Source organism: Camelus ferus, chromosome 30 (assembly GCF_009834535.1).
Source record: "Camelus ferus isolate YT-003-E chromosome 30, BCGSAC_Cfer_1.0, whole genome shotgun sequence".
Lineage (NCBI taxonomy): Eukaryota > Metazoa > Chordata > Mammalia > Artiodactyla > Camelidae > Camelus > Camelus ferus.
The window spans coordinates 22,258,806-22,286,377 of record NC_045725.1 but is presented as its reverse complement, the minus strand read 5'-3'; the positions used below and the strand labels follow the sequence as shown (position 1 = coordinate 22,286,377).

At 42.9% G+C, this 27,572-nt stretch overlaps 1 protein-coding gene across 1 annotated transcript in view; it reads right to left on the bottom strand.

Moving 5' to 3' along the window:
* Positions 1–14,402: 14,402 nt before the first annotated feature.
* Positions 14,403–27,572, bottom strand: part of MALT1 (MALT1 paracaspase) — a 49,541-nt gene continuing 36,371 nt past the window's right edge. Inside the window, 6 exon segments of the mRNA XM_032470442.1 lie at positions 14,403–18,454; positions 19,524–19,649; positions 20,792–20,949; positions 22,605–22,754; positions 26,446–26,573; positions 26,902–26,976. Of these exon segments, the coding sequence (XP_032326333.1) occupies positions 18,014–18,454; positions 19,524–19,649; positions 20,792–20,949; positions 22,605–22,754; positions 26,446–26,573; positions 26,902–26,976 (1,078 nt within the window). The 3' untranslated portion in view covers positions 14,403–18,013.

Here is a 27,572-nt window from a genome sequence, read left to right as displayed (position 1 = left end):
CCTGCTTCTGGGCTCCCTGGGGCCGGGAACTCCCGCAGGCTCCCTGGTCACTGCACCCCAGCACCAGCACAGGGTCGGCATGGTCATTAGGCCGTGTCCCCGGAGCTCGTCTTCAGGGTCCAAATCTAGGCGTCACCATTTTCTTCCTCTCTGACCCTGAGCAGGTCAGTCAGCCCTGGGAGCTTTGGTTTCCTCATCTGTGAAATGGGCACAACCACAGCACCTCCACTGCAATAGCCTGACTGAGAAAAGTAGTTGTCACAGCGCCAGATGGACAGTTGGAGCTGTCTATATAGCAGCTGCTACTGTCATTAGGGGTTCAAGTTCTGTCTTGCTGCACTTTGTAGCTCATTCAGGGCCAAATATCTGAAGGCATTTTAGTGCTTACAATGCTTTGGGTCCCCATTACTCATCCCTTCCCATTTACATTCCATTTACAGACTTCAGATTATTTGCAAAGTGATATTTGAGACGATGTTGAATAACCTTTGGTCCCGTTTCTGAATGTGGGCAGGGATCTCTCTAGGGTGCCCACCACCACCTCCAGGTGGGCTGCACGTTCTGTCTGGCCGAGGTCTGGGGAAGGCGTAGGGGCCGATGTCACGGGGTTGTACGGGATACCCCCACCCAGCCCTTCGGGGCAGAGGTGGCCGGAAAGTGTGTTAGTGCACAGGAGCCTGAGAAAGCGCTCATGGCCACCTTGGATCCCTCCTGTGTGTTTCTCAGCGGCATCATTCTCCAGATCCCTGCGTTTTCTTTGAGGGTCCCTGTGTCTGTGCCTCCGGTTCTGTAGCTGAAAAACCACAATAAAAATCTAGAGGTGGAACAACGTGCGTGCACTTAGCAGTACCGAGCTACACACTTAAAATGGTTAAGATGGTACATTTTTTGTTAGGTATCGTGACCACAGTTACAAATAATAATTAAAAACAAATACAATTGTTTAAAAAAAAAAAAAGAACAAACTAGAGTGGGAGCGATCTAAGGGCCTTCTTTTACGATTTGACACCTGATTCTGAGAGGGTCAAGTGCAGGGTCCCGGCTTCTGGGGAGCCGTCGGCAATCCTGTCCACTTTCTCTTGCTGTGCGTGCAGGTTTCAGAGGTCAGCTGAGGCTGTAAATCCTTTGGCTCCTGTGCCCTGATCCATCCCCAGCTGGGTGTGTGTGTGTGTGTGTGTGTGTGTGTGTGTTTTAACTGAAGTATAGTTGATTTACAATGTTGTGTTAGTTTTTGGTGTATAGCAAAGTGATTCAGTTAAATATATATTCTTTTTCACATTCCTTTCATTATAGGTTATTATAAGATACCGAATATAGTTCCCTGTGCTATACAGTGGGACCTTGTTTATCATATTTTATATATAGTAGTTTGTATCTGCTAATCCCAAATTCCTGAGGTATATAAGCTTTTGCACAGCAAAGGAACCTACAAACTGGGAGAAAATATTTGCAAGCGATGCAACCAACGGGGGCTTCATTTCCAACATATACAAACAGCTCATACAGCTCCATAATCAAAACCCCCAAACAACCCAATCGAAAAATGGGCAGAAGACCTAAGCAGACATTTCTCCGAAGAATACATACGGGGGGGGGGGGGGCCTTGTTGGCTGTTCCTCAAAGCTGGAGCCTCCCTGAGAGCAGGTCCAGTTCCAGGAGCCTGGCCCAGGAGGGGTATTTCTCTGGGCCTCTGGGCTCTGGGGTCATAGGGGGAGAGGTCAGGAGAGGAGGAGACAATGGCCACTTGCAAGCGCTCGTTGGTGGCTCTCCTGGGCCTGGCTGCCAACCACCACTGCTGGGGCAGCCTGTCCCCAGGCTCCCAGCCTCCCCTGTACCCTGGGCCAGAGCAGGAGGCCTGGGGCCTGTGGAAGCTCCGGGGCTCAAAAAACCACCCAGATCAGGGACAAGGCCAAACTCGTGCCTGTGCTGCCCTCTGCTGGGCATCCCAGCTTATGGCTGGCCAGGACTCAAGAAGAAAACTCAGGCCCAGCAGGTCCGAGCTGAGCCATGCATCCAGGTGGGCCCCCCTGCTTGGGGCCTGGAGTTTCTCACAGGGGTCCTGGTGGGGGCTCTGTGAGAGTGCAGCTGGCATCATCCCCAGCAAGTCATCTCCAGGTGACCAGGACAGGGCTCTCTCCCCTGGGGACCAGATGAGCCCAGCTGTCCCCCCTCAGCGGGCTGTGGCTCTGAGCCTCCCCGGGGGGCGGGCCTCACCCTGCTTCTCCTCCAGGCTGCACCCTGTCATCCATCAGATTGTCTTTCCGTCCTGGCCACATGCCCCCATTTCCTTTTCAAAGCAGAATTCTGGGTGCACGGCCTGGTCTCAGTGGCCCCTCATTGCAAGAGTCTCTGAAAAGGCCATTCCTGCCGACCCTGCAGCTAGACCGAATTTCTAAAACATTAATGTGCTGTTAATACACAACAGTGTCCTACGGTACAGCGCAGGGACCTAAGTTCAGTGCCCTGTAATACCTCTAATGAAAAAAGGATATGAAAACAGATATACACATACATATACAACAGAATCACTAGGCTGCACACCAGAACCTAGCACAACATTGTAAATGGACTCTATGCTTCGATGAAATAAATGTGATGCCATCACACCCCTGTCTGACCTCTTTCAAAGTCTGCCGGTTGCCGAGAGGGTGATCGCAAACCAGCATGAGCTATGAAGCCCATCACGTTCTGCTTCCTGCCTTCCTTTCTGTGTTGATGCCAGCAGCACCTCCCCTTGTGTCTGGCATCTTCTTGGCAAACAAGAGGCAGCAGAGTCTCGGCCGCCAGACAGCCTGGACTCGGAGACCAGCTGTACGATTTGCTAGCTGACCTTGGGCAAGTTACCTCTCTGCCTCAATTTCCTCATCTATAAAATGGGGATGATAATCGTAATAGTTCGCTTCACAGGGTGGTTAATGTAAATGATATAATCCACCTGAAGCACTTAGAACAGTATCTGGCACACAGTAGGCAGCTTACAAAGTGTTGGTTGTTATTATTCATTGAAAATGTTGGCAAAGTCATCCCTTTGACTCCAACTTCTGCTGTCAATCTGATGGCCTGAATATTCATCTGGGCAGCTTTTCCAGCGACCTTCGATCAGTTCCTTGACTCCCTAACCCCAGTGACCTTCACTTCCAGCTTATCTAAGTCACCCACACTCATGACCACCCTTGGATGTGTCGGCAGCCGGAACTATCCAGAATTGCCTCAGAACTTCTCAGCTTTATCGTTCCACCTTCTGACAGCATCCAGTCATCCTTCCAGGTCCCTCTCTGAGCTCTGCTCTTATATCTGCTTATTTCCAGGTTGTCCAGTCCTTTGGTCTCTCTTTTTCACTCAGCCCATCAGATCTTTCTAGCTTTTTAGCATTTCTCTACTGAGTTGATACATTATGGATCATTTGAACTCATCAAGGTCTTGCACTCTCTTGCACACTCACTGTTTATTCACTCAGTTCACAGCCACGTTCTACGTGCCACGTACTGTGTCATGCACTGAGGACATAGGGTTCTTGTCCTCAAAGCTTAGGGTCTAGAGGAAAGCGACAAAAAGGACATTAATAACTCTACACTTCCAGACTGAAAAAAGTGCTAGGACGTAATCAAGGGGGTGGTAGGATGGAGAATGAAGAAGAGGACCTGTTCAGAGGGCGTCTTCAGGGACAACAACAGAGAAGTGTTCGTTGAATTCGACCGAATCACGGCTACTGGTAACTTTGACAAGGATGGTTTCAGGACGAAAGTGTTGGGACTTAAACACTTTAAGAGCAACTGAAAGTGAAGATGTAGAGACGGTTCACACAGGCTACTCTTTTGGTAATTTAGAGAGGGGAAACAGAGAAAAATCAGCGCTACCACAGCAGGCAGGATTGGCACCTCCTTCACAAATTATTAAGACTTTCAGGACGGTGACAGCAGAACATTAAACCAAGTACTGGTCTGTGCAACGAGATGCCACATGCCTAGGAAGCTGGCTCCGACGGTGGGTTTGTATGCCAGTGAGAATAAATGGTTAAAAAAAGAGAGACTGATAATGTGGGAAAGAGGGAGGTAACCAAAAAAATGAAATTTGGGGAAGACAAAAAGGAGACAGGACCCGGAGTATACGTGGCAGGATTAGACTGGAGGAAAGTAAAATGTGGGTGTCGACGCGGGGGGCTAGCGATATGGCTGCGCTGGTCTCCATCTTCTCTGTGACCCTGAGGCAAGGCTCCCTGTCAGGAGTGAGGGGCTGTGAGGACGAAGGATGAGGGGTTTGACAAGAAAGAAAATGTGCGTGGAAGATGGCTGGGGTTGGGGTTTTGCCAATTAAAAGACAACAGAGGGAGAGTGGCTCTAGGGAGTTGCTGGTGTTTGTAAGAGTGATAAGAAGACGAACCAAAGAATCCAGGTTGGGCAAGAAAATAAGTTTATCAAGAGGGATGGTGTAGCTCAGTGGCAGAGCTCATGCTTAGCATGCACGAGGTCCTGGGTTCAATCCCCAGTACCTCCATTAAAAATAAATTAATAAATAAACCTAATTACCTCCCCCCCCCCAATTTTTTAAAAAAAGTTAATCAAGAGAGGCTGTGAAGGAAGTTAGGTTAGCGGTCTTGACTGGGTTGAAGAGACACTGGAGGAAGTGAGCTGATAGCGGTTTGTGATCAGATGGGGGAAGGTTTAAATTCACTTCGCTGGTGACAAGGTTCAGCGGAGCTCCAGGGAGCTGTGTGGTTGGGTTACGAGGAACAGTCTCTGTTGACGAGGAGGTCAGGGAAATAAGGGGGAAGACGTCACCCCAGAGCTGAATTTACCCAGGAGGGATGAGCCGGCAGAGGGTGGAGCCTGAGGCTTCTGAGCAAGTGCTGAAGACTTCACTCTGATTTTCACGACGAGGGGGAAAGAATGCACTGTTTAAAAATTTTTCTTACAAACATACTTCTGTCTTAAAATTTGAGATTCCCTTGGTTCTCCCATTTCGTTTAGGGTATCAGAGCTCTGGGACCGGAGGGGGCACACTTCTGTCTTTGAGCCAGGAGGGGGCGCAAGAGACCGAAACAGAAGTGTCGAATGTAAGGGCCCGCTTCCGGAAAACGAAGAGGTGATGGAGCTCAGGACCCACTCTGCTCCTTCTCCCATCTGTGTCCTTCCTAAGGCAGGTTGGGGCTGGAGTCCGCTTGAGGGTTGGTTCACCTGTGAGCTGCCTGTATTACTGGGCAGAAACTGAGGTCTTGGCAGAGCCATGCTCCCTTGGAAGGTTCCAGGCGAGACTCCTTCCTTGCCTCTTCAGCTTGTGGTGGCCGGGGTTCTTCACCCTTGCCTTGTGGCTGCGTCAGTGCCGTCCCTGCCTCCATCTTCACGTGACTTCTCTGTGCCCATGCCTTCTCTTCTGTCTCTTAGAAGGACAGAGCTTGTCGCTGGATTTAGGGACCACTCGAATCCAGGGTGATCTCTTGCATCCAGATCCTTAATTACATCTGCTAAGATCCTTTTTCCAAATAAGGTCACAGTCTCAGGTTCTGGGAGGTTCGGAGGTAAAGATAAATTCTTGGGGGGTGGGGCACCACTCAACCCACTACACTTCTCTTTTCTCTCCAGTTTAATAACTCCGTGGGTGGCCCACATTTTATTTTGGTGAAACTGTTAGTAACAGTTACTGAGTTTTTACTGTATGTCTGCCCACGCTATGGTCTTTACTGGGTTACAGGTACCGCTGTGGCAGATGGTACTGTTTGCATGTGGGAAAACTGAGGCTTAAGAGGTGGGGAGCTGCAGAGCTGAGCGTGGGACCCAGGGAGGCTGCCCTCTGCACCCCATGCTGCCTCTTCTCGGTGGGATCACATTTCTACCAGGACACTTCCTGCAGTAAGAACTTAGTTGGAAAAAGAATTTGAGTGGCCAAGGAAATGTGACGTCTTGTACTACAGCATAGAGAGAAGCGAGACCGATTCCCAGCCTAAACACTATAACCCCGGAGCACCAAGGGTCACCGGCAAGAGTTCAGAGAGCGAAGCAGCTTGCGAAACATGGGAACCGGAGCATATTTATCCTCCTGGAGAGCCCGACTCCCTGCTCTGAGGTCCCTGGAGTCCTGATCTCAAGTTGGAGGTGATGCTTCAGGGGAGAAAGCGGCCAAGCTGACCCGCGGCTGCCAGCGGAGCACACCTGCGGGCCTCGGGTGGCGCGCAGGTGTACCGGGCGGGCCGTGGGCGGCTCAGGTTCGGAACAAGTACCTCGGGCGGAAGCTGTCGGTGTCGGGCTTCAAGGAGGCGCCTTTCTAGTTCTTCCACAGCGGGCGGCGTCTGCACTGTGCGCTCCGGGGCCCCGTGCTTAGGGAGCTGGCTGAGCTCAGGCTGTTGGAGCCCCAGGGGTCCAACTCCAGCTCCGGGCTGGTCACCCACAATGGCAAGGAGCGGCCCCAGGGGCCCCTGGGTGCAGATGCTGAAGATGCGGAGGACTCGCCGGGGTGTCGGCAAAGGACCCGTCGGGGTGGCGTTAGAGTCCGATGGTGCCTGTGTCTCAAGCGTAGGGTTTCTCTGAAGTCCTCCCTTTGGGGGCTGTGCAACCAGTTCCTAAAGGGGACTTTGGGACCCAGTCCTCCCACTTAAGTGCCCTGAGCATCTGAGGATGGGCTCAAAGCTTCTGCAGACTTATATCCTTTGGACCAGGTGTGAAACCTGGGGAGTAGGTACCACAATGGTCCTCTTTCCCCTCCCAGCCCTGCTGTCCCCACTCCCTCGATTGCATTTTGGGGGCTAGGCCCAGGGAGCTTCGGCTCCAGGCTGGCTGGTGACCCCAGGCCTAAGGCATCTGGTCTGAGAGCTCCCATGCAGTGCGGCCTCACCCTAACAGTGTCCCTTTAAAGAGGCATTTTGGAAGCCAGCTGCCTTAGTGGCCCAGCTGGAAACAGACATCCCTTCCCTCATCTCTCGCCATCAGGAGGCTGGCCATGCAGCTCAGATGAGCAGGACCCTGGGAATAGTCTGCCTTACCTTCCTCCCTGAATTATTTGGTGACATTCTTTTCAGTCTATGGACAAAATCAGTGCTATTGAACAACTGTTATAGTTTTTGCAGCCCCCAGCCCTCTCTGTTGGCCGGCTCCAGCTTGGGCCCCTGTCACTCATGTTGGTCACATCTACCAACAAGGGTCAGGGCATGAAAATGAGGGAAGAATTAGCCCAGAGAATCACACTATGACAAGACACATCTTGGGTCAGAGCTGAGATGTGTGAAGTCAGAGCGTGTGGTGAGAATGGCTCCCAGACCAGCGAGGCAAGTCTTTAAGCCGACCAGACGCTTCTACTGCTAGAGAAACTCCTCTGTCAGAAAGGGGCTTTGGCAGCAGACACGGGTGCTCCTGGGACAGAGGGGCTTTTGGCTTGAAGCATCCGGGCTCATTGTCAAGGCTGGTCAATGAGAGGGATGTTTGGGTCATCTTAGCCTGGCATCCTTAACCGCTGGATTTAGTGGTGTGCCTCCCCTGGTTCCCATCATGCCTGCAAAAACGCTTGACTGGGCTTTGGCCTTCTACACAGCTGTGCTTCCGGGGAGGATATGTACGAGCATGCTGACCCCGTGTGTCACCCACCTGGCCTTCCCCAACACGCACACTTTGCCTTGCTGGTGGGAATGCCACCTCATGCCTTGAAACCGTGTACTTCTCAGAACCGCAAAGAGGTCAGGTTACCCCAAAGTGTAAAATCAGGTTTTAAGAAACTTAGTACCTGGTTAGCAATAACTGATTCCAATAGGAACGTGTCAGATGGTGTCTTGCCTTGTTAATAACACCTTAACGGAGCTGGTTTCGGGGCCACGTTTTGTGCTGTTTGCCGAAACTGCTGGTCGGTACCTGCTCAGGTGACCTTTATTTGTCATCAGCAGCTCAAACTGGCTGAACTCATCCCCTTAACGGGACAGCTAGAAGCCCTCTCAGCTCAGGGGGACTTTTTTCTTCCCCTTCCTTCTCAGCTCTGTTGTCGGCCCCAGGCCGCCTAGCTTGTGCGGAATGGCTGTGAGTGTGTGAGGGGAGGATCCCCCAGCAATGGTGGGGTCTTGAGGGAGGAGACTGGGTCCACTGATTTGGCTGAGAAATCTTTTTTTCCTTTTTTTTAATTTTAATTTTTATTTATTAAAAATGTTTTTGCAGTTTATTTTGTTATTAATTGTTTTGGGGAGGTAATTAGGTTTATTTGCTTATTTATTTATTTTTAGTGGAGGTACTGGGGATTGAATCCACAGCCTTGTGTGTGCTAAACATGTGCTCTACCACTGAGCTATAGATCCTCCCCTTTCTTTTTTTTATTGTAGTAAAATACACATATTTACCATCTTAATTATTTTTAAGTGTACAGTTCAGTGGTGCTAAATACATTCACATTTTGTGCAGCCATCACCTCCAGCCATCTCGATAACCTTTCCTGAAGCTGAAACTCTGTACCTATTAAGCAATTACTCCCCTTTCTCCCCTCCCTCCAGGCCCTGGCCCTCACCATTACACGTTTGGTCTTCATGATTTCAATTACTCACATAAGTGGAATCATGCAGTATTTGTTTTTTTGTGACTGGCTTATTTCACTTAGCATAATGTCCTCAAGGTTCATCCATGCTATACCGTATTGCAGAATTTCCTTCCCTTTTAAGGCTGAAAAATACTCTGTTGTGTGTGTGCACCACAGTTTGCTTATCCATCGATGGACACTTGGGTTCTTTCCACCTTTTAGATATTGTGAATAGTATTGCAATGAACATGGTTGTACAGATTCTCTTAAAGACCCTGCTTTTGATTCTTTTCGGTATATGCCACTACACCCAAATCTGGGTCTTATGGGAATTCTATTTTTAATATTTTGAGGAACCACCATACTGTTTTCCACAGTGTCAGCTGAGAAACTTTTTATGCAAACTAGAGCTTACTTGGAAAGGCAGTATGTAAAACAGATAAAAGCAGAACTGCTCTAGATGAAACAGAGCTGAGAAGCCCCAGTCCTACTCTTCTAGAGAGAAGCTACTCTCAGCAGTTTGGAAGGCGTTAGACTCAGGTGTAAAGTCAACTGTTAGGCTGGGAAATTGGGAAGGGAGACAAAGCCACTTACCCACGCCTCAGGACAGAGGACCCCAAAGTCAGAGTAATGTCAGAACCCATGTATGGCAGCAAGGGAGACAGATGTACATAGATGTATTTTATAAAAATGATCAGTCTTTGGGGGAAGACACTAAATCTTCATGATACAAAAATGACCATTCTACACAAGACTGAATGTGGTAAAACTAAAGCTAATGAAAATACTTTAAAAAATATTTTTTAACACCTTTCCCTCTCAGAACTCTGTTGAGGGGGAAGGGTATATAGCTCAAGAGATTGATCATATGCTTAGCAGGTACAAGGTCCTGGGTTCAATCCCCAGTACCTCCTCTAAAAAGAAATAAACCTAATTATCTCCCCTCCACCAAAACAAAGAAACAAACAAATAAGAACATTAAAAAAAAACTGTTGAACATAATATAGCAACATTACCAAATTTAGGTCAACTCCTTTGGAAAGTTTTGGAATATGACGTGTGACTTTCACACTGGGAGATGGTCAGTTACTTTCTCCTTTAAGAATATTGTTCCAAAGGGGGAGGCTATAGCTTAGTGCTAGAGTGCACGCTTAGCATGCACAAGGTCTAGGGTTCAGTCTCCAGGACCTCTGTTAAAGAAAAATAAATAAATAAAAGTAAATAAACCTAATTACCTCTCCTCTCAAAAAAATTTTTAAAACGCAAATACATCCCATTAAAAAAAGAATAATGTTTCACTATTAAAAATGTTTTTCATATCCTTAGAAGAATGAAATATGTATATTAAAAATATTTTTCATCTCCTTAGAAGAACGAAATACTAAGCCACACTGTTAACACAATTATCGTCAAAAATCACCGTTGGCTCTTTCTATGACGTGTTGGAAAAATGCTAAGATCAAGTTATCAGATTCAAAATGCCACTCTTTCCATTTTCAAAGTAGGTTTTTTTTAATTAAAAATTTTTTTTGTGCAATTTACTTTTATTTATTTATTTTTGGAGGAGGTAATTAAGTTTATTTATTTATTTTTGGAGGAGGTACTGGGGATTGAACCCAGGACCTCATGCATGTTGAGTGTGCCCTCTACTACTGAGCTCTTCCTTCCCCTCTTAGGATGGTTTCTTATAAACTTCACTCAAAGATTTTTATCTTTTAGCCACGATATTTAGTACTCCATCAAATATGAGCATTTGATGTCCGCCCAGTTTTACACTGATTTAGCATTTATTATTCAACAATGGTTATGAATCTCTTCATTACTGGTTAATAAGCAGCAGCATTGTGGGAAGGTAATGGGCTCTGTTCTGGGTTTGAGTCATCCTGCCCCTGCGCTTGCCAGTTGGGATCTCCCAGTGAATTAGGAGATCTTGGGTCACCCTAACAATTCCTTTCTTCATCTTAAATTTCCAAGCTGTTGTGAGTTAAATGAGACCCTGTGCTGCGTACCAGCATCTGAAAGCAGCATGTCCCACCCTAAAGGCTGATTTGCTTTCCTTCTTTTGCATAAACATTTACACCTTAAAAGCTCCCATGTCATCATTCAATAATATTGGTCAACCTCTTATTCTGCTGAAATAGTAGATGCAAACTGCCTATTTAAAAGTCAGTTTTGGGATGAAATTGTGAATAGGAAGGGAACTAGTTTGCCCAGAAAGATGTGCATTTTGAAACTGAGGGTAATTATTAGTTAGATCTATTACACTTGTAACCTGCCTTCAGTAATCAAGATTGCTTTAGTTCTTGCCACGGAAACTTGCATGTCCTTCAAACAGCACGTGGCCTAAACAGTAAGATGTTTGCCCGAGGTGTTTCCGAGGAACATGGGGTCAGCTGAGTCTATTTGGAGCTGTGCTGGTTGAGACTGGTTGGGACCCCCCCGACCCTCCAGCTGCTCTGAATGTGGAGAGGCCTGCAGCCTGGTTATGCCCGCGCAGAAGGATTCCCTCACCTTTTCCTTGTTTCCCGTCACCGTCACTGCTCCCCTCACGTTCCCCGTGCCCCGGACCGCCCTGCTCTGAAACCATCAATAGCCCTCGCCTCCGGGAAGAGGCCCCGAAGCTGTTCTGTGGTCTCCCCACTGGGCTGTCCCTCGGAGAGCCCCTCTCTTTGCTGCTAAGTCTCGGGGTCTGGCGCTTTGGGCATGAGCGGAGCAGGGACGAGGGACAGACTCTCTGTGACACTGAGTTTCACCTTCCGGACAGGCTTTGCTTTTTCACCTCGGAAACAAGCCTCTCTCTAGCTGTCCTGTGGCTCGAACATCACTCTGAAGCCCTCTCTTCTCCCGTCTACACCACCCAGTCCTGGGGGCAGAGCTCCGCTACTGGGAGTTGATGGCAAACTGGAGGCTGTAGGGAGGCAGGGCCGGGGGGGAGGGCTGGGAAAAGTGGGTGGTTGTGGGGGTTGACAGGCTTCCCCTCAGGCTTCTACCTCTGGAGCCTCAGAATGCGAGGCAGGAGGGTCTGTGCAGATGTCAGCAGCTGAGGTCAAAGGACAAGGAAAGGTTCTTCCTAGAGCCTCAGGGGGAGCGCAGGGGCGCCCTGGTTCCACACTTCTGCCTCTAGAGCTAGGAGCGTGCTCTCAAGTCACCCAGCTTGTGATAATTTTCTGAAGTTCTAGGAAAAAGCCCTAATTTCTAATAGTGTGTAGAAGGAATTACCAGAAAAAAACTTTCCCCCTATTTCTGTCTACCACACTTCTGGCCTCTAAAACTAAGAATGTGCTCTCAAGTCACCCAGCTCATGATCATTTGTTCCTGAAGTCCTAGGGAAAAGCCCTAATTTCTAATGCTGTGTAAAGGGAATTACCAGGAAAAACAAAAACTTCTATTTCTGTCTCTTCCAAAGCAGCTCGGGACTCACGGGTGGCCTGGGGAAGAGGGGGAGATGGTGGTCAGGTTGTAATGAGGACAGCAAACAGGAAAAGAAGCAGGTGTTTTCATTTAAGCAGGAGCATAATCTTCAAAGTGGGGCTTGGAGGAGGAGTTGTCTGAGTTCCTTACTAGATTGGAGCCTTATCTCTGCAAAGGTGTGAGGGGCGGACAAGGGCACCCAGCCCTCAGATGCTGGGACAGACATGCTGACAGTCAGGCACTAGCGGGGCTCGTGACCCCGACATCACTTCTCCTGACTTCGGGGCTGTGTTAGAACAAGTTAAGGGAAACCGTGAGGACGGGAGCTGTTTTCCCTGCTTCCCACCTGGGGCCTGGCCAGCCACGGGTGACTCAGACACCAGCTTGCGGGGGAGCAGAACTAAGGGCCTGCGTGCTCCCCCAAAGGACTGTCCCAGTTACCGGTCAGGGGTTGCGTAGTGAGAGGGAACACTTCCCCGCTCGCCCTCCCACACCCTACACGTGGTCGGGGAGATGGATCAGTGCCAGAGGGAGAAAAGTTAAAGGGACTGGCTTTACTCACATGTACAAGTAGTTAGAAGTGTGAATCCACAAACCACCTTAAATACAAATACCAGCTCAGCATATTTTTTGCCTTCCTAGCTCAAATCACTGCATTCTTTGTTTTCATAATCCTTTCTCCCAATAATTTCCACTTTCCAGAAGCTTCTGAATCCTCCATTTTCTTTCCATCTACAAGGGGAAAGCTGACTTTGATAGCTCCAGCAGAAGAGGTGCCTGGATTTCTAATCTGCACCGTGGCCCTCCTCTGATTCCCTTCCTCTTTAAAGTACAGGTATTTAAACTTCACCCTTTGATTGCACGTAGTAACTTTACAACTGTGCCCTGACGAACCGGACACTCCACCTTCAGTGCCTAGTGCCCTGTCTTCCAGATAATTGTGCTGATGTCTTCTGGGGGCTGTGTGTTTGGAACCTAATTTGTTCATGGTTAATGTAAGAGGCGTTTCTACTGAAAAGAGAACAGGGGGTTTCCTTTTTTTGGCGGGTGGGGGGGAGGTAATTAGGTTTATTTTTAATGGCGGTACGGAGGATTGAACCTAGGACCTTGTGCACTCTACCACTGAACTAGACCTGCCCCCCTGCCAGGTGGTTTCCATTTAGGTCTAAAGACTGAGACCAACACAGCACATCATTAGCAGTGAAGAGTTAGTTTAGTAGAAAGTGCATATTAACTAAAGCACAGGACCCTCTGGCAGTTTATCAGGTACAAGTTCCAGTATCTCGACAGAATAAGACAATCAGATTCTGAAGGGACAGACCCTGCCTCTGCTGGCAAAGGGAGACACATGGGGCCAAGAACAGACTGGTTGGACGTTCACTCATTTGACCGATTCTTTGAGCACCTACTATGTGCGCTGCACCATGTTGAATAAGACCAACCCTGTCCCTCTGATGAATCTCACTGTCCCAGGAAACTTGCTTCTGCTGAATGAAGCTGTCTTCCAATCTAATCTGGTAACTGTCCACCTAGAACCAGTCTCTCAAGCCAGTTAAGACTGGTTAGGGCCACTGACCCTCCAAGTTGGCATGTGCAAATGTCCACTTGGTGACCTTTTGACATCAGAGGGCCAAAAGCTGGCCTCTGATCATGCACCCCGAAGAAGCCTGTAGCTTAGGTGCACTTGCACAGAATGGTGACCTCACCTTTTTCTTATCTCCAGTCACCTTTCCCTACGCTCCCCACACCTCAGCTTCATCTCATAAACACCCCAGGCCCCTCGCCTACGAGGAGGCGAGCTTGAGATTTGTTCTATCTCCTTGCTGGGCTGCCTCTGGAATAAAGCCTTTCTCTGCTGCAGGCCTTGGTGTCTCAGCGTTGACTTGCTGCACTTTGGGCAAATGAACCTTGTTGGGTAATAGTTTCTTGCAATATAAGCTAATTCATCCAAAGTATTTTTGAATATATATGATTAGTTTTAAAAATTGCACATGTTCACTTCAAGCCATGATGGAATGATAAGGACTAGATTTACTGTCCTACCTTAAAAACCAGAATACCAGACAAAACGCATGGAACACTAGTCTTTAAGATATTGGACAAGGAGCACGGGACAGTGATCCCTGAGGGAAGGGAAGCAAATGGGATAAGCACTTAGCTGCTGGTTCGGGCCACAGCAGGGGGAGGTTCTGGAATCCTGAATGTCATCTTGACAGCTGTACTGTGGTTACGGAGGAGAACATTCTTGTTTTTTAGGCAATATACACTTGAGTATTTAGGGGCGAAAGGGTAAATTTCGAATAGCTCAGGAAAAAAGTCATGTGTATGTAGGTATACATACAAAAATACATTTATGAGACAAAATAATAAAACAGGGAAAAATGTTTCTAGGGAGCCAGTATTCCTTAACGACTTACTTTCCTGAGGCTGTGTCTCTGTTTATTTACCTGTTCACCTCTGGATCAGCAACACTTTAATGTTTTATATCCAAATGATTCCATACATTAGGCTTTGATTTTTTTCTTTTATTAGAAATCATGTAACTTATAATTGCTACTTTACAATTTTTGAAGTTACTTTCCTGACAAGGCCCCTTCCCTAGATGAAGTATTAGCTTTGGATTTAGTGAGATCTTACCATCCTAGTCTCTCCCTCGCATTGTCACTGGTAGCACAGGTCACCTTTCCTAAATTCCACTGATGTATAAGAAATCCTATGCTAGTATTTATTACAAAGCGACTGGTGTGAGAGTTCAAGTAAAACAAAAGCATGGCTGATAGAAAGGACAAAAACTGCACCATTCTTTGTTATTTTTTAAAATGTTTTAAAATGATAAATACAATGTGCTTAGTTTAAAAAAAAAGTTCAAATATACAGAAGAATATAAAGCCCTTTTCCCCTCCGTAACTTCTGGCCCCATTCTCTACAGCCACACAGTTGAATATGGAAGCTGCCAGCTATACATAGTTATTTAAATTAAAACAAAGTTAAAAAATCAGTTCCTCACACTAGCTGTATTGCAGTTGCTCAATTACCTCGTGGGACCGGAAGTGATCGTATGGGAGAGCGAAGATACAGAACACTTCCATCATCACAAGGTCCACTGGACAGTTCATTGGTTACTAATCCACGGTAACCAGTTAAGCACTAGCGTATAAAAGCCTCGTTGTTAGGAGCTTTTATGTATCACGGACACCACGATTTTCAAATATTTTCTCCCATTCTGTGGGTTGCCTTTTCACTTTCTTGTGTCCTTTAAAGCACAGAAGTTCGTTTTAAGTTCAATTTATTTCTTCCCTTGTTGCTTCTACTTTTGGTGGTATATCTAAGAAGCTCTTTGGCCCAAAGATTTACCTCTGTGTTTTCCTGTAAGAGTTTTAGCTCCTGTATTTAAGTGTATGGTTTATAAGGGGTCCCTAGCATATGGCTACCCAGTCATCCTAGGACCATTTGTTGAAGACTGCTTTCTCATTGAATGGTACTGGCACCCTTACCAAACACAATTGATAACATGGGCTTATTTCTGCCTCTGTTGTATTTTCTATTCCATGTACATGTCCATATGCCAGTACCACACTGCTCTGATTATTGTAGCTTTGGGGTAAGTTCTGAAATTGGTTAAGTGTGAATCTTCCCACTTTCTCTTTCAAGACTGTTTTGGATATTGTGGGTTCCTTGCATTTCTGATATGAATTTATCATCTTATCAGTTTCTGCAAAAAAAGCTGGCTGGGATTTTGATGGGAATTGCACTGAATCTGTAGACCAATTTGGGGAGCATTGTCATCTAAATGACGTTGTCTTCCAATCCATGAATAAAGATGCCTTTCCATTTATTGACATCTTCTTTAATTTCAACATTTTATAGTTTTAGTTTCTTCATTTAATGCTATTATGAACAGAATTTTAAAATCTCACTTTTAGAATGTTCATTGTTAGTACAGAAATAAAACTGATTTTTGCATGTTGATCGTGTATCCTGCAACCCACAATCTGTTGAACTCATTAGTTTTAAGATGAATTCCTTACAACTTTCTATATAACAAGACTATGTCGTCTGTGAATACATAGTTTTAGTTCTTTTCCAGTATGGCTGCCTCTTTTTCTTGCCTAATTGCCTGGGCTGGCATGTGAATGAGTGTCTTACGTCTTGTTTCTGATCTAAGGGGGAAAAAGCATTCAGTATTCAGACTGTTGCCATTAAGTATGATAGGTGTGCTGGTTTTTTTTTTTTTTTTTTTTTTGTAGATGCCTTTTATCATCTTGACAAAGTTCTGTTTTATTCCTAGTTTGAGTATTTTTATCATGAAAGGGTGCTGAATTTTATCAAATGCTTTTTTCTGCATCTATTAAGATGTGGTAATTGTGTCCTTTACGAACATCTCATCATTCACGATTCTGTATTTGTGAATTTGGTAATTTACTTACTTAAAATTTACTTGTAACCCCCAAATCAATACTTGTAGCACTTTTATGACCATTCATGGATATGTGCAGATGTTAAAATTTTGAGTTCCCTGACGCGTGTGTTCTCAGCTGAGGCCAAACAAGGTAATGCTTCGCCTTCTTGTTTCGGCTCTCCTGCAGACTAGAGGAGGGTGGACCAGGCCGGGGGAAAGGCAATGTGGTACAGGAAGCCCTGGCTCTGGGACTAGCTGGATGGGTCTGAATCTCATCTCTGGCCTGTTAGCTGGGTGACCTCTGCCAAGTTGCTTAATATGTCCAAACCTCATTTTGTCTTTTGTAAAATAAAGAAAACGGAATCTACTAGGAAAAACTGTCTTTAGGATTTAAGATTTAACCTATTTGAGATACATGTATGTGCAAAACACACACTTCCCCTAGGAGCAATGGCTCTGTGTTCACGGTGACATCAGAGAATGTAACTATTGTGAATAAGGCAGTTACTTTACATTTTATATTGATTTGGGGATGTTAAAGCAACCTTATGTCCCTGGGATGAGCCTCGCTCCATCATGGTGCATGCCCCTTTGCATATGCAGCTAGATTTAGTTTGCTAGTATTCTGTCAATAATGTTTGTGTCTATATTCATAAGGCACTGCTGTGTAGTTCTGTCTTTGGTTTCTTCTCAGGGTAATACTGGCCTCACACGATGAGCTGAAGTGTTCTCTTCTATTTTTGGGAAAAGTCTGCAAAGGATTAGTACTACTTTTTGAGTATCTGGTAGAGTAGAGCAGTGAAGATGGATTTTTCTTTGTGGGATGTTTCAAAGCTACTAATTTAAACTTTATTGCCAGCTGCTTTTTAGGCTTGCTTTTAGGTAAGAACCAAAGGTGATTATCTCCTAAGGCCAATAAAATTCAATGAGAAAATACATGTTATCAAGGAAGGCATGTCCGACGTTTGTGCAATTCACGCAGGCAGCTACCGAGGTTACCCAGAGGCACAACTATCCTGCTGTCTAGCTTTAACACAAATACTTTGTCACTTCTCATGTGCTTTCATGACCTCATGATCAAGAAATTTCCGCCTGTTTCTACGTAAGATTTATAGACAAACCCCTTAGCTGGCATTTGCAGCAAAGTCCTACGATCACAGACTAATGTTTGTACACTTTTAGATTATATACAGACATGCATATTTACATATCCGTCTTTAAATCTATCTACAAAAATACTTGTCTCAGAACCTGCCAGGAAGGGAGTGTGTAGTGGAAAACACTGGACGTCTCAGTTCTGGTGCCAGCTCTAACTTTAACAAGATACCTCGATCTGCTTCCCCCACTGATAAAATTCAGCTAAGTCTGAAGATCACCAAGGTTCTTCTTCTGGTTCTAAAAATACAGTGACTTATTCTAAAGTAACGCCATTCCACTGTTCTTACTTCAGAGTGGTCATAATGAAAACATCTGTTACACACACAAACACATACATACCCGTGCTCCATACTTACAGAACAAATCAGCCAATTCACAAAATCTTAAAAGAGGAAAGAGAAGTCTGTAGTTAAACAGTTCAACATCTCAGGTCCTGAGTTTGCCATGAAACAGCCATTACAAATTTTCTCTCTACATATACTTGGCTTTTTCACAATACCTCACTTTATGTTAAGTACTGTTGGGTGAGACATTTAAGTATGATAACTTTAAAAAATAAAGAGGTCACTTTTCGGAAATTCTGAGCCCATCGGAGAAATTGAATGGCATCTCATCAGTCGTCTCGACCGGCACGTTGCTCCGGCCCAGCTGGCAGGGATGATGGTGGGCATGATGGCTTGAAATGAACGTGTCTGCAGTCCGGCTGCAGGGACAGCCATCTGACGGCAGGACATTACTTGAATTACTAAGACGTGAATGGTAAACACCACAGAATGAGTCTTGAGATGAATGATAATGCCCAGCTCCCGCTGAGGTGGACGTGGAGCTCTGGAAGGGGCCGTTGCACATAATACAAGTTTGGAAGCAGGCCTTCCTTCCTAAGCCTCGGTGGATGTCGAGTTTAGCAATGAGAGGTTTCCCAGCATTCACTTCCTGCTTTTCCTCTATGGTGTCTTCCAGTCCTGAGTACTGGTACGATAAACACACTGTGAAGACTAGATGTTCCTGGGAAGGAAAAGAAAATAAGGTTTCTCATTTTTACCAGCTGTGAAACTATATCTAAAGATGTCATTCACACACGCACAGACAAAGCCGAACAACAAAAAGCCCACTCACTCCCCTTTCCCAGGTTCCAAACCCTCAAGGCACCCCCTACACCTACACTAAGAAAGGCCAGCTGTAATGATCTTCTTTCTCCCTTGTTCAGTATTTTGAGTTAGTAGAATTCTAGCCTTTGCTATTCAGAGTTGCCAAAATCACAACAACCTGGCGTTGTATTTCTGATGAAAAGTGAAAAGGTGTTTTCCAAGTAGTGGGGCTTGGGAAACTGCCTTCCCCTATTACTGGGGATGGGGATGATCTTTTAATGAAATAATAATCAGCTTTACATCTAGGTTAAAAGTTTAGCTGTTTTAAAAATATTACAAAATAATAATCCACAGTCATAGGCAGAGAAGTAGAAATGAATCACCTGATGGACTGAATTTCAAAGGTGTAAGGAGTGTAATCAGACTGGCTGTAAACTGGTGACAGCAGGTTTGACTGCTGTCCTCCTGTGGTTGTCGGCAGTGCCCACTTCACTCCCCAAGTTTTGGCCAATGCAGTCTATGGTCATGTGGCTATAAATAAATTAAAAACTCAAGTCCGGCAAGAATGTGCTTTAATTAGAAAGCTCAACCCTACAGACCGTGTACCATGTAGTTTCTGATTTGTAAGGTTAACAAGAAATGAAAAAAGATATAAAAAAAAAATCCAGTTCTATTTTGTAGAAAGTCACCGAACTAGGAAATGATTATTTGAAAACACTAAGATATTTTAGACTATGTGCTATGCCTCTTATTTAACAACGTGGAGCGCAGTCACATGCATTCTCACATACAAGTCCTCAGGTCACTATCAGGGACAGAATCCAATATGCAAAAGGCCACTCAGACTCACTGTTAATCAGTTCTCTGCTTCAATTTACACTCAGTGAGTGAGGCAGTACATCTATGGGCAAGGTTCACAGGCAAAAATGCATTTTCACTTTTCACAAAGTTTTCGCTTAGTAGTTATAAACAGGAAAAGTAATAACCTTTAATTTTTGCAGTGAGCTGAGTCTAGTATAGAGGCAGTGCTTGGGAAGATCCTTTGAGACTAAATAGCTGCCAGTTTCTTCAGGCGTCCCTTTATTTGCATCTTTTGGGTCAACGTCTAGGTCCTGTGAAAACAGGTAAATGGTATTAATGAAATCAACGAAGTCACAGTATTATGCATGACATAAAACATCTTAGCTGCTCTCTCAAGAACCGTGGTCTGAGTAGGTAATCCTTTATCCAGGGCTAAAGGTACAATGAAAGCCACACTCCAGATTAGTAACAGGAATTTTAAGTTCCTCACCAATACACCTAAAAAGTGACACCTGAAAGGACAGTTACTTTCAAGCTACTCCTAGAAGCACTTCTAAGCCTCCTCAAATTTCCTTTTTAGTTTGGAGCCCCATTAGTGTCTGACTCCTGGATTCTCTCCCTCCTTATTCATCACTCTGGGGAAGCACAAGGGGGATTTACGTCAGTTTGTGTGTTTAAGAAGAATAAGAATAAATGGACACGCCAAAGGCAGTCCTTTCTTCTTCCTTCTTTTACAGCTGACCGCTGCCCAGAGCAGCAGATCTGCCCTGCAGCTCTGGAGAGAGGAAGCCTGCAGGCTCTGCTGCCCAGAGCCCGGAGACCCATCCTGGCCCAGCGCTGCTGGGACCGGTGGGCAGACCTGTCTAATTCTGGGGGTCAGTGCAGGCCGTTCTCTCTCACACTGAGCAGTGTCCTCTGTGAAGCCTTTATCAGAAGCAAAGGTGATGTTGTGGACTTGTTTTATTCCGTGCTTACTTCTCAACTTCAACAACTATGTAGGAAAGAGGGACGCTGTTTAGTGGCCAACATGAAGAACAGAACTAGACCTCTATTCTTCCAATATCCGGCGACAGCTTGACAGATAGGACTTGCACTGTTGTGGTGTCTTTTTGGAAACAATAGTTTTTAAAGGGAAATTATTCTGGACATACAGCACATTTTATTTCTTCCTATTTGATATTCTATTTAGGGTAAGGGAAATTAAAGCCCTCCTTCCTGGATGAACTTTAGACAGTCCTAAATTTGACATCTTTAAGGTATTTTGGCAATTAGCTTTTAAATATTTGACCATTTTTACTAAAATACAAATATTTTCATATATGTAATACATGTATTTCCTTTTTGTTATCAACATTTTAGTTTTCAAAAATTTAGTCTCTAGTAAGGATATATCACTATATTTTATTAAAAAAATTTTTTTCCCGTTATATTTTAAATAAAAGGAGAGACTTACAAGTGGAAAATCAGTGACATAGGCATCGCACACTAATATATCAGGCGGCTTGTGGAGAATACTTGTGTAGATTATCATGACGTTGGAAAACTCAGCTGCAAATCCTAACTGAATCTGCACCCCACATTGAAATTTAAGACACATACTTTCTGGAAGTTCTGAAAAAGAACCGTAAGAAAAAGTTATAAATGTTTAAAGAATGCTTGTTACGTTTTCTCATAAGCAGCAAACATTTACAGGGCAAAATACAGTGAGAGCTACTTCTTTTGCTTAAAAATCTTCTATAACTAACATTGTTTGAAGGCACACACACACACACACTCGGTTAAAAAAAAAAAAAAAGGAGGAAAAAAGCCCAATATTCTGCTGGCTAAGCAAATAGAAATCTTTTATTTTCTATTTTCTTACAGTTCCTGTCCCTTTGCATACATAATTTTTATAGTGGTCATCAAAAATATACATATAATTGTAGATATATTTTGTAGGTATATTTTCACTTCATGAAAATAATTTTTTAATAAAGCATAATGTCACTGAACACTTTAACAATTCTGAATATCTGTGTTTTTTTTTCTATCATAGTATTTCTGATATAAATTTAATGCTTTAGGATTGTTGGATACAGCTATTTGGTTTCTCACCTATGTGATAGCTTCTTGTTTTTACAGAATATAAATAGTTTCACATATTTCCAAAACAAGGTTAATAAAATGCATATCTGATGGGATTAGAAAGGAAATACACCACCATAGTTTCAGTTTTCCTTTCTCTGATTACTACTCGTTTGCCATTTGCTATATTTGTTTCTTAATTATTAATATATTCTCACTGTATTGTTGAATTTGCATCCTTTTATTAGAGGGGGTTTAATGTTTTTGTTTTACCATTCTGCACGAGTTCTTTATTATAAATTATTATCTACATATCACTTTGGTACAAATACTTTGACCTTTTCAATTTATAAAAGGTTTTGTTTACTGTTGATCTTTACTACTGTAGTTTTGTTACTATTGTTATTTAGAGGTTTTTTTAAAGAAAAAAATCAATTTCAATTATCCAATTATCTGGAACGCTGAGATAATTATGGCATTTTACATTTTAATGTGCTTCAATGTTAATTTACTAAAACTGTATCTTAGGGAACAGACTTATGAAAAGAAAGATTACACAGGAGTTCAATCAATACAATTAATTTTTAATTATCCACTTAATGTATCCACAGCATAGGGATTTGGGAATTACAGAGAATTCAAAAACCATTATTTCAGCCAATAATTTAAACTTTTTACTAAATTATATCGAATGACCAAAGGTAATTATGTTGCAGATGATTTCTGCATCACTTTCTCTTGTTCACCAACCCACGGGTTCATGTGTCCAGGAGAGAGAATGCTCAGTGATGCTCAGTAATAACTACAAGCATCCAGTCTTTGCCGACCACCATGTTTGTGTCTTTCCATGTGATCTCATTCACTATCAACAACCCTAACAAGAAAGTAATATTTCTTGTCCCCATTTACAGATAACATGTTTATCAAGTCATAGAGACAGGCTCAGAACCTGGGCCTGTCTGATTTTTGAAACAGCACACTTCAACAGCTCACAGTGTATATTGGGACTGTATATTGGACAAATTGAAAATTATTTTAAAAACAAAAAAATTGAAATATTTTGATTTTACCAAATGTGAAAATAATGGGTTAAATATTTTCATCACAAAATTAGGTGGAAAGCTGTATATTCAGAAGAAAAAACACTTCATGATTTAAGATAAACATTACACAAAGAGTTAAACAAACAGACTTTACTGTACCATGTGCCTTGGCCCACTGGAGATTGCGCACCAGAGATTCTGCAGAATGTGCTGCTCCCTGTATTGGGTCAGTAAGTGCTCTCTTTTCAGATAAACTACTTCGAATCTCTAGAGCCTGTTTGCCTTTGGTAAGGTGACACTTACCCATATCTAAAAGATAAGAAGTAAATATTATTTTTAAGACCACATCCTTTCACTTAGGCCAAGGACTCTCCTACAAATGGGGCATAGTCTCACTTACTCACTCAAGAGATACTCACCAAGCACCTACTATGTGCCAGGCATGGTTGAAAGTGTGAGGGATACGGCAGTGAGCAAACAGATTAAAACCATTGGACCAGCTCACTTCTAAAAGACCCCTTCCTGGCTTTTATCTTCTATAATGCTATTAATGAATCTCTACTATTCTAAGCATTGACAATCACAAAAAGCTGAAGGGATATTTCTTCACTGAAAGGGCAGCCATGATAACTTTGTCTAGTCTGTTGAGAAACACATTCTGTTTATAAACAAATGACTATGTGGCTATGAGAGAGGTAAGGTATCACGCTGTCTTTACTCAAATTTCCTTATTTTTAAAACAGGAAATAATGTGTTAAAACTACCAATATGGGTGGAGCACTTCTGCTGCCTTCCCCTGACCCAAAGTAACCAAATACTGTGCATATTCCCTTGATTTTTAAGTTTTTACTAATGTGTAGCTGTCAATAAATAGCACGTGCCAACATTTTAGGTTTAGACATAAAAATGTTACACATATACTTCCGTAATATCATTCAACATGGTTTAGAGACTTACGAATATTGACAAATCCCAATTTAAATTTATAAAACCACATCATATAATTCTACATGAATAAGTTACAATAAATTAATCCTATTTCTGAATATATTAAATCACACTGTTAATAAAGTAATATCTAGTCTTGGGAAAGTACTTACTGGGAAAAAAAGACAAAACTCTAAGACTTTATCCCTCTTATTCAGAAAAAGATTCCAAATGTGTTTGTCTTTCATGATAAGGTCAGAGAACGCTAGAGAGATGGAGAGAGAAAGAGAAAGATAATGGGAGGGAGGAATCTATCTTTAACAATCAAGAATTAACTCTAAGTTACATCAGCATATTGGCGGTTAAGGAGGGAGGCTAAGGGTTGTGAGCATATGTGAAAGTTATACTGTTATAGGAGAGAAGATACAGAAATCAGCTTCTAAAAAAGATGAAAAAGGAAAAATGAGCCAAGTAAAAACTTAAATGGTTAAAATAGGTACAAAAAGCCCATGATAAATGTAGTTGAATTAAATTTTCTAGTTGAAATACAAAGATAGTCAGACTGGATTTAAAAAATCTATTTATTCTAAATGTGAAAGCATCAGCATTCCTTTTAAAACCAGAAGTGAGGCAAGAGTGTCTACCACCACTACTTTTATTCAATAATGTCTCAGAGGTCGCAGCTAGTACAAGGACATACCAGAATTCCACTAAATCAGTAAGAAAAGCAAAAACACTACAATAGAAAAATGGACAAAAGACATGAGCAGATTTTCACATAAGAGGATATACATATTGCCATTAAAAACATTGAGATGCTCAGTACCACTAACAATCAGGAATACCCAAACCAATACCACAGTGAGATACTACTTCACATCATCTGATTGGCAAAAATGAAAAAGCCTGACATACGAAGTGATGGAGAAAGTGCAGATTCACACTGGCTCTTGTATATTATGGGGAAGTGGGGTTAAGTGTAGGTTGGTGCAACTATTTTGCAAAACAGTTTGGCATTCTCTCTGAATACTGACAAATCCTATGACCCAGTAATTCCAAATTCTAGATTTATACCCCAAAGAAACTCTTGCATACACACTCCAGGAAACATATTAAGAGAATTTTACAACAGCCATGTGCATGACGGCAACAACCCAGATGTAATTCAAATGTCCATCAACAGGAGAGCAGCTGCAAAAATTGTAGTATATTTGCACAGTAGAATAGTATACAGCAGATAAAATGAACTACAGTCATGTAACAATATGGATTAATCTTAGCAATAGAACATTAACTGAAAAAAATTAAAGTCCCAAAAGACTACACAGAGCATAATCTTTTGATAAAGTTAAAAACAAAGTTAAAATATACATACTTTTGTGGATATATATAAATTCAATAAAACTATGTAAGAAACAAATCAAAGCTTTAGAATGATGCTTATCATGTAAGGGGGCAAGGAAAGAGATAGAAGGAACATATAACTGGATGTAGTTTATCATCTAGGTCTGAGATTCATGTTGAACATCCAATTAACAATAAAAACTGTCAGAAGTATGTTCCAGGGTAATTATCATTAAAAATAATTATATCTCTATAAACATTTTTTTTCTAGCAGGAATTTTATAGAGCAAGATGGTTTTCAGGTACCTTAAATGTCACCCTGCCAGAACTAGTTAGGAAAGGAAAGAATTTATTTTGAAATTTCAATCACCTTAACAATAAAACTCTCTGGAGTAGTAACAAACAAAAAAAATCAAAATCTGGAGTCACAGATTGATAGTTATGGCTTACAACAGCAACCAGTTTATTTCATATTTTGTTTCACTTGCACACAATTGAAGCTGGAAAGGTGGCTTTTCTCCCTCAACTGTCTGGCCTATGATCTTTGAATATTTTAATTTTTTCCAAATACTTTAAAGTTATCCAGAAGATCCAAAGTTCAAATATATAATAGAGCATAAATAAAAATATAATCCAGAAGTTCAAATAGAAACAGCACATACTGGGATGCCATTCACTGCTGTAACTACAGAATTTAGTGTATGGCTGAACTGGTGCTTTTTTATTAAGTTTTAATACCATTAATGCATCTTGAAGTCTAAAATTAGAATACAACATTTGAGTCTCTGAAGTACCTTCACAGATCTCACTTTGAAAATAAATGATATACACCAAAGGCTTTAATTTTTTTTTTTAAAGCACCAGAACCTTCAAATGAGAGCTTAAATAGAAGCTCACACAATATGTAAAACAGATAAAAGCAGAACTTCTTTGGCTGAAGGAGGGCCAAAGCCCTGTTTGTCTACATTAAAAGGGAAAGTGGTTAAGTCGAATGACCCAGCTAAGGGATCTACACTGAAAAAGACATGAAAATAAACGAATGTGACTAGTACAGGTAGTGAAACACTCAAATACTGTATATTCAAACTGCCATCTTTGGAACATCCATGAAACTCCCGTTTTTCTAGTGAGCCAGTTTGCAAGTCTGATATGACTTATAAAACAGCCATTTCAAAAAACACCTGTCAATCTACTGATGTAACGTGCCTATTCCGGCCCTGGCAGGAGCAGAGCACTATGCTAGGCAGGTGGGGAAGGAATGCAAGGAAATGGAAGATGTGGTGTTAGACGTCTGGGATCATGTCCTTAAAGCAGAATTTTAAAACTAAGTACATCAAGAGAAAAAAAAGAACCCAGCTTTTTCCCACAGGGCCTCAGAATTTCTGTAAAGTTTCATCTTTCTGATCCTGAAAGAGGATGCTCATTGGACAATTTTTTTTTTTAATCAGTAGACTGGGCAGCATCAGGCACTAGGCGTGAGCTCTGAGGTCAAGGTCAAGAGCTCCGAGGATTACACTTCATTTATTTCACAACTGTGTCTGGGATCAGCCTTGTAGTTCAGGTAATGCTACATAGATGGCAGGTAGCTGAGCCCATAGGAAAGAAGGAATTAAACAGGGGTGTTGCTGGACATTTTATATATATTTCCAAACCTGCACAGTAATAGTAGGAATAAAATAATTACCCAACAGAGAACCCTGAGGGGCTTTCTCTTTAGTTTTTATTTTACCTTCTGCAACTTCATCCAGTAACACAGTAATTTTCTTCTCTTCTAATAATCTATCTTTCAAAAATTTCATGAAGATTCCATTTGCCAATCCAGAATGCTGTATTTCAAAAGCTTCTGCTCCTTGACACCTGAAAAGAAAGAAATTTTTAAAAAAGCGAGCACCTGCCACACACGAGGCTTCCACAAATACCGGTGAGCCTCACATGCGCTCTGGCTTCTCAGTGACACCCTAATTACACAGCTAATCTTTAAGCGAGAACTAAATGCTCTCGTGCTTATTAAAAAGAAGAGGCCAAGATATGAAGTGCCAAAGTCAATTACTTAACATTTTTTATCAAGAGTATCAAGGAGGCAAATTTATGCTTCGGTGTCTATGGATATTTCTAGGCTCCTACAATCAAAATGAAGTCATCAAAGAAGGCAGGAGTCTTCCACATAAACATGAAATTTTCTTACGTGGCGTATCCAAACACAATATTGGCAGTGACTTTCAGTGCATCCAAGATTGGAATGGTATCATCGTAGTCATTTCTATTAAGAAGGCAGGAGGAGAGAAGGACAGATATAAATAAGTTAAAACAGTGTTCTTAAAAAAAGAACAACCCCCCCCAAACCCCAGCATTCTTAAAAGAGAATAAATAATAATAGAATAGCATCACATATTTATTATATTACACATAATTTAAAATTATAGACTCAAAACTCCTTTATCTAGTCAGCTACATGTTTACCAGAAATAATCCGGGGCTCCTACACTGCTGAGACAGCAGAGAATCGCACCTTTTCTCTTGTTAGCTTTAAGGCTGGAGTTACATTTGAACTCGGGCACTAGACTTGGACTGGTGAATTCTGAGCAGGCAAAAAATTACATCTGAGTAGAATTATCATTGATTCTATTCCTTACTAACACAATGGCAGACAAATGGGATCCAAATCTTCAAACCTCTGGTTCAGCTCAACTTTCTACGTCTGCAAGACCAGGACTAACTAGAGGCCCCAACTCTAACTCCTGGAGGGATGGCTGCGGTGATTACTGCAGACGTCTGAAGGCATTCTGAAGAGCTGTGTCTTTTCTAGTCTGAGTAACTACCCATGCCCTTTGTTTTAGAGCAGATAGGAAAAAGCTA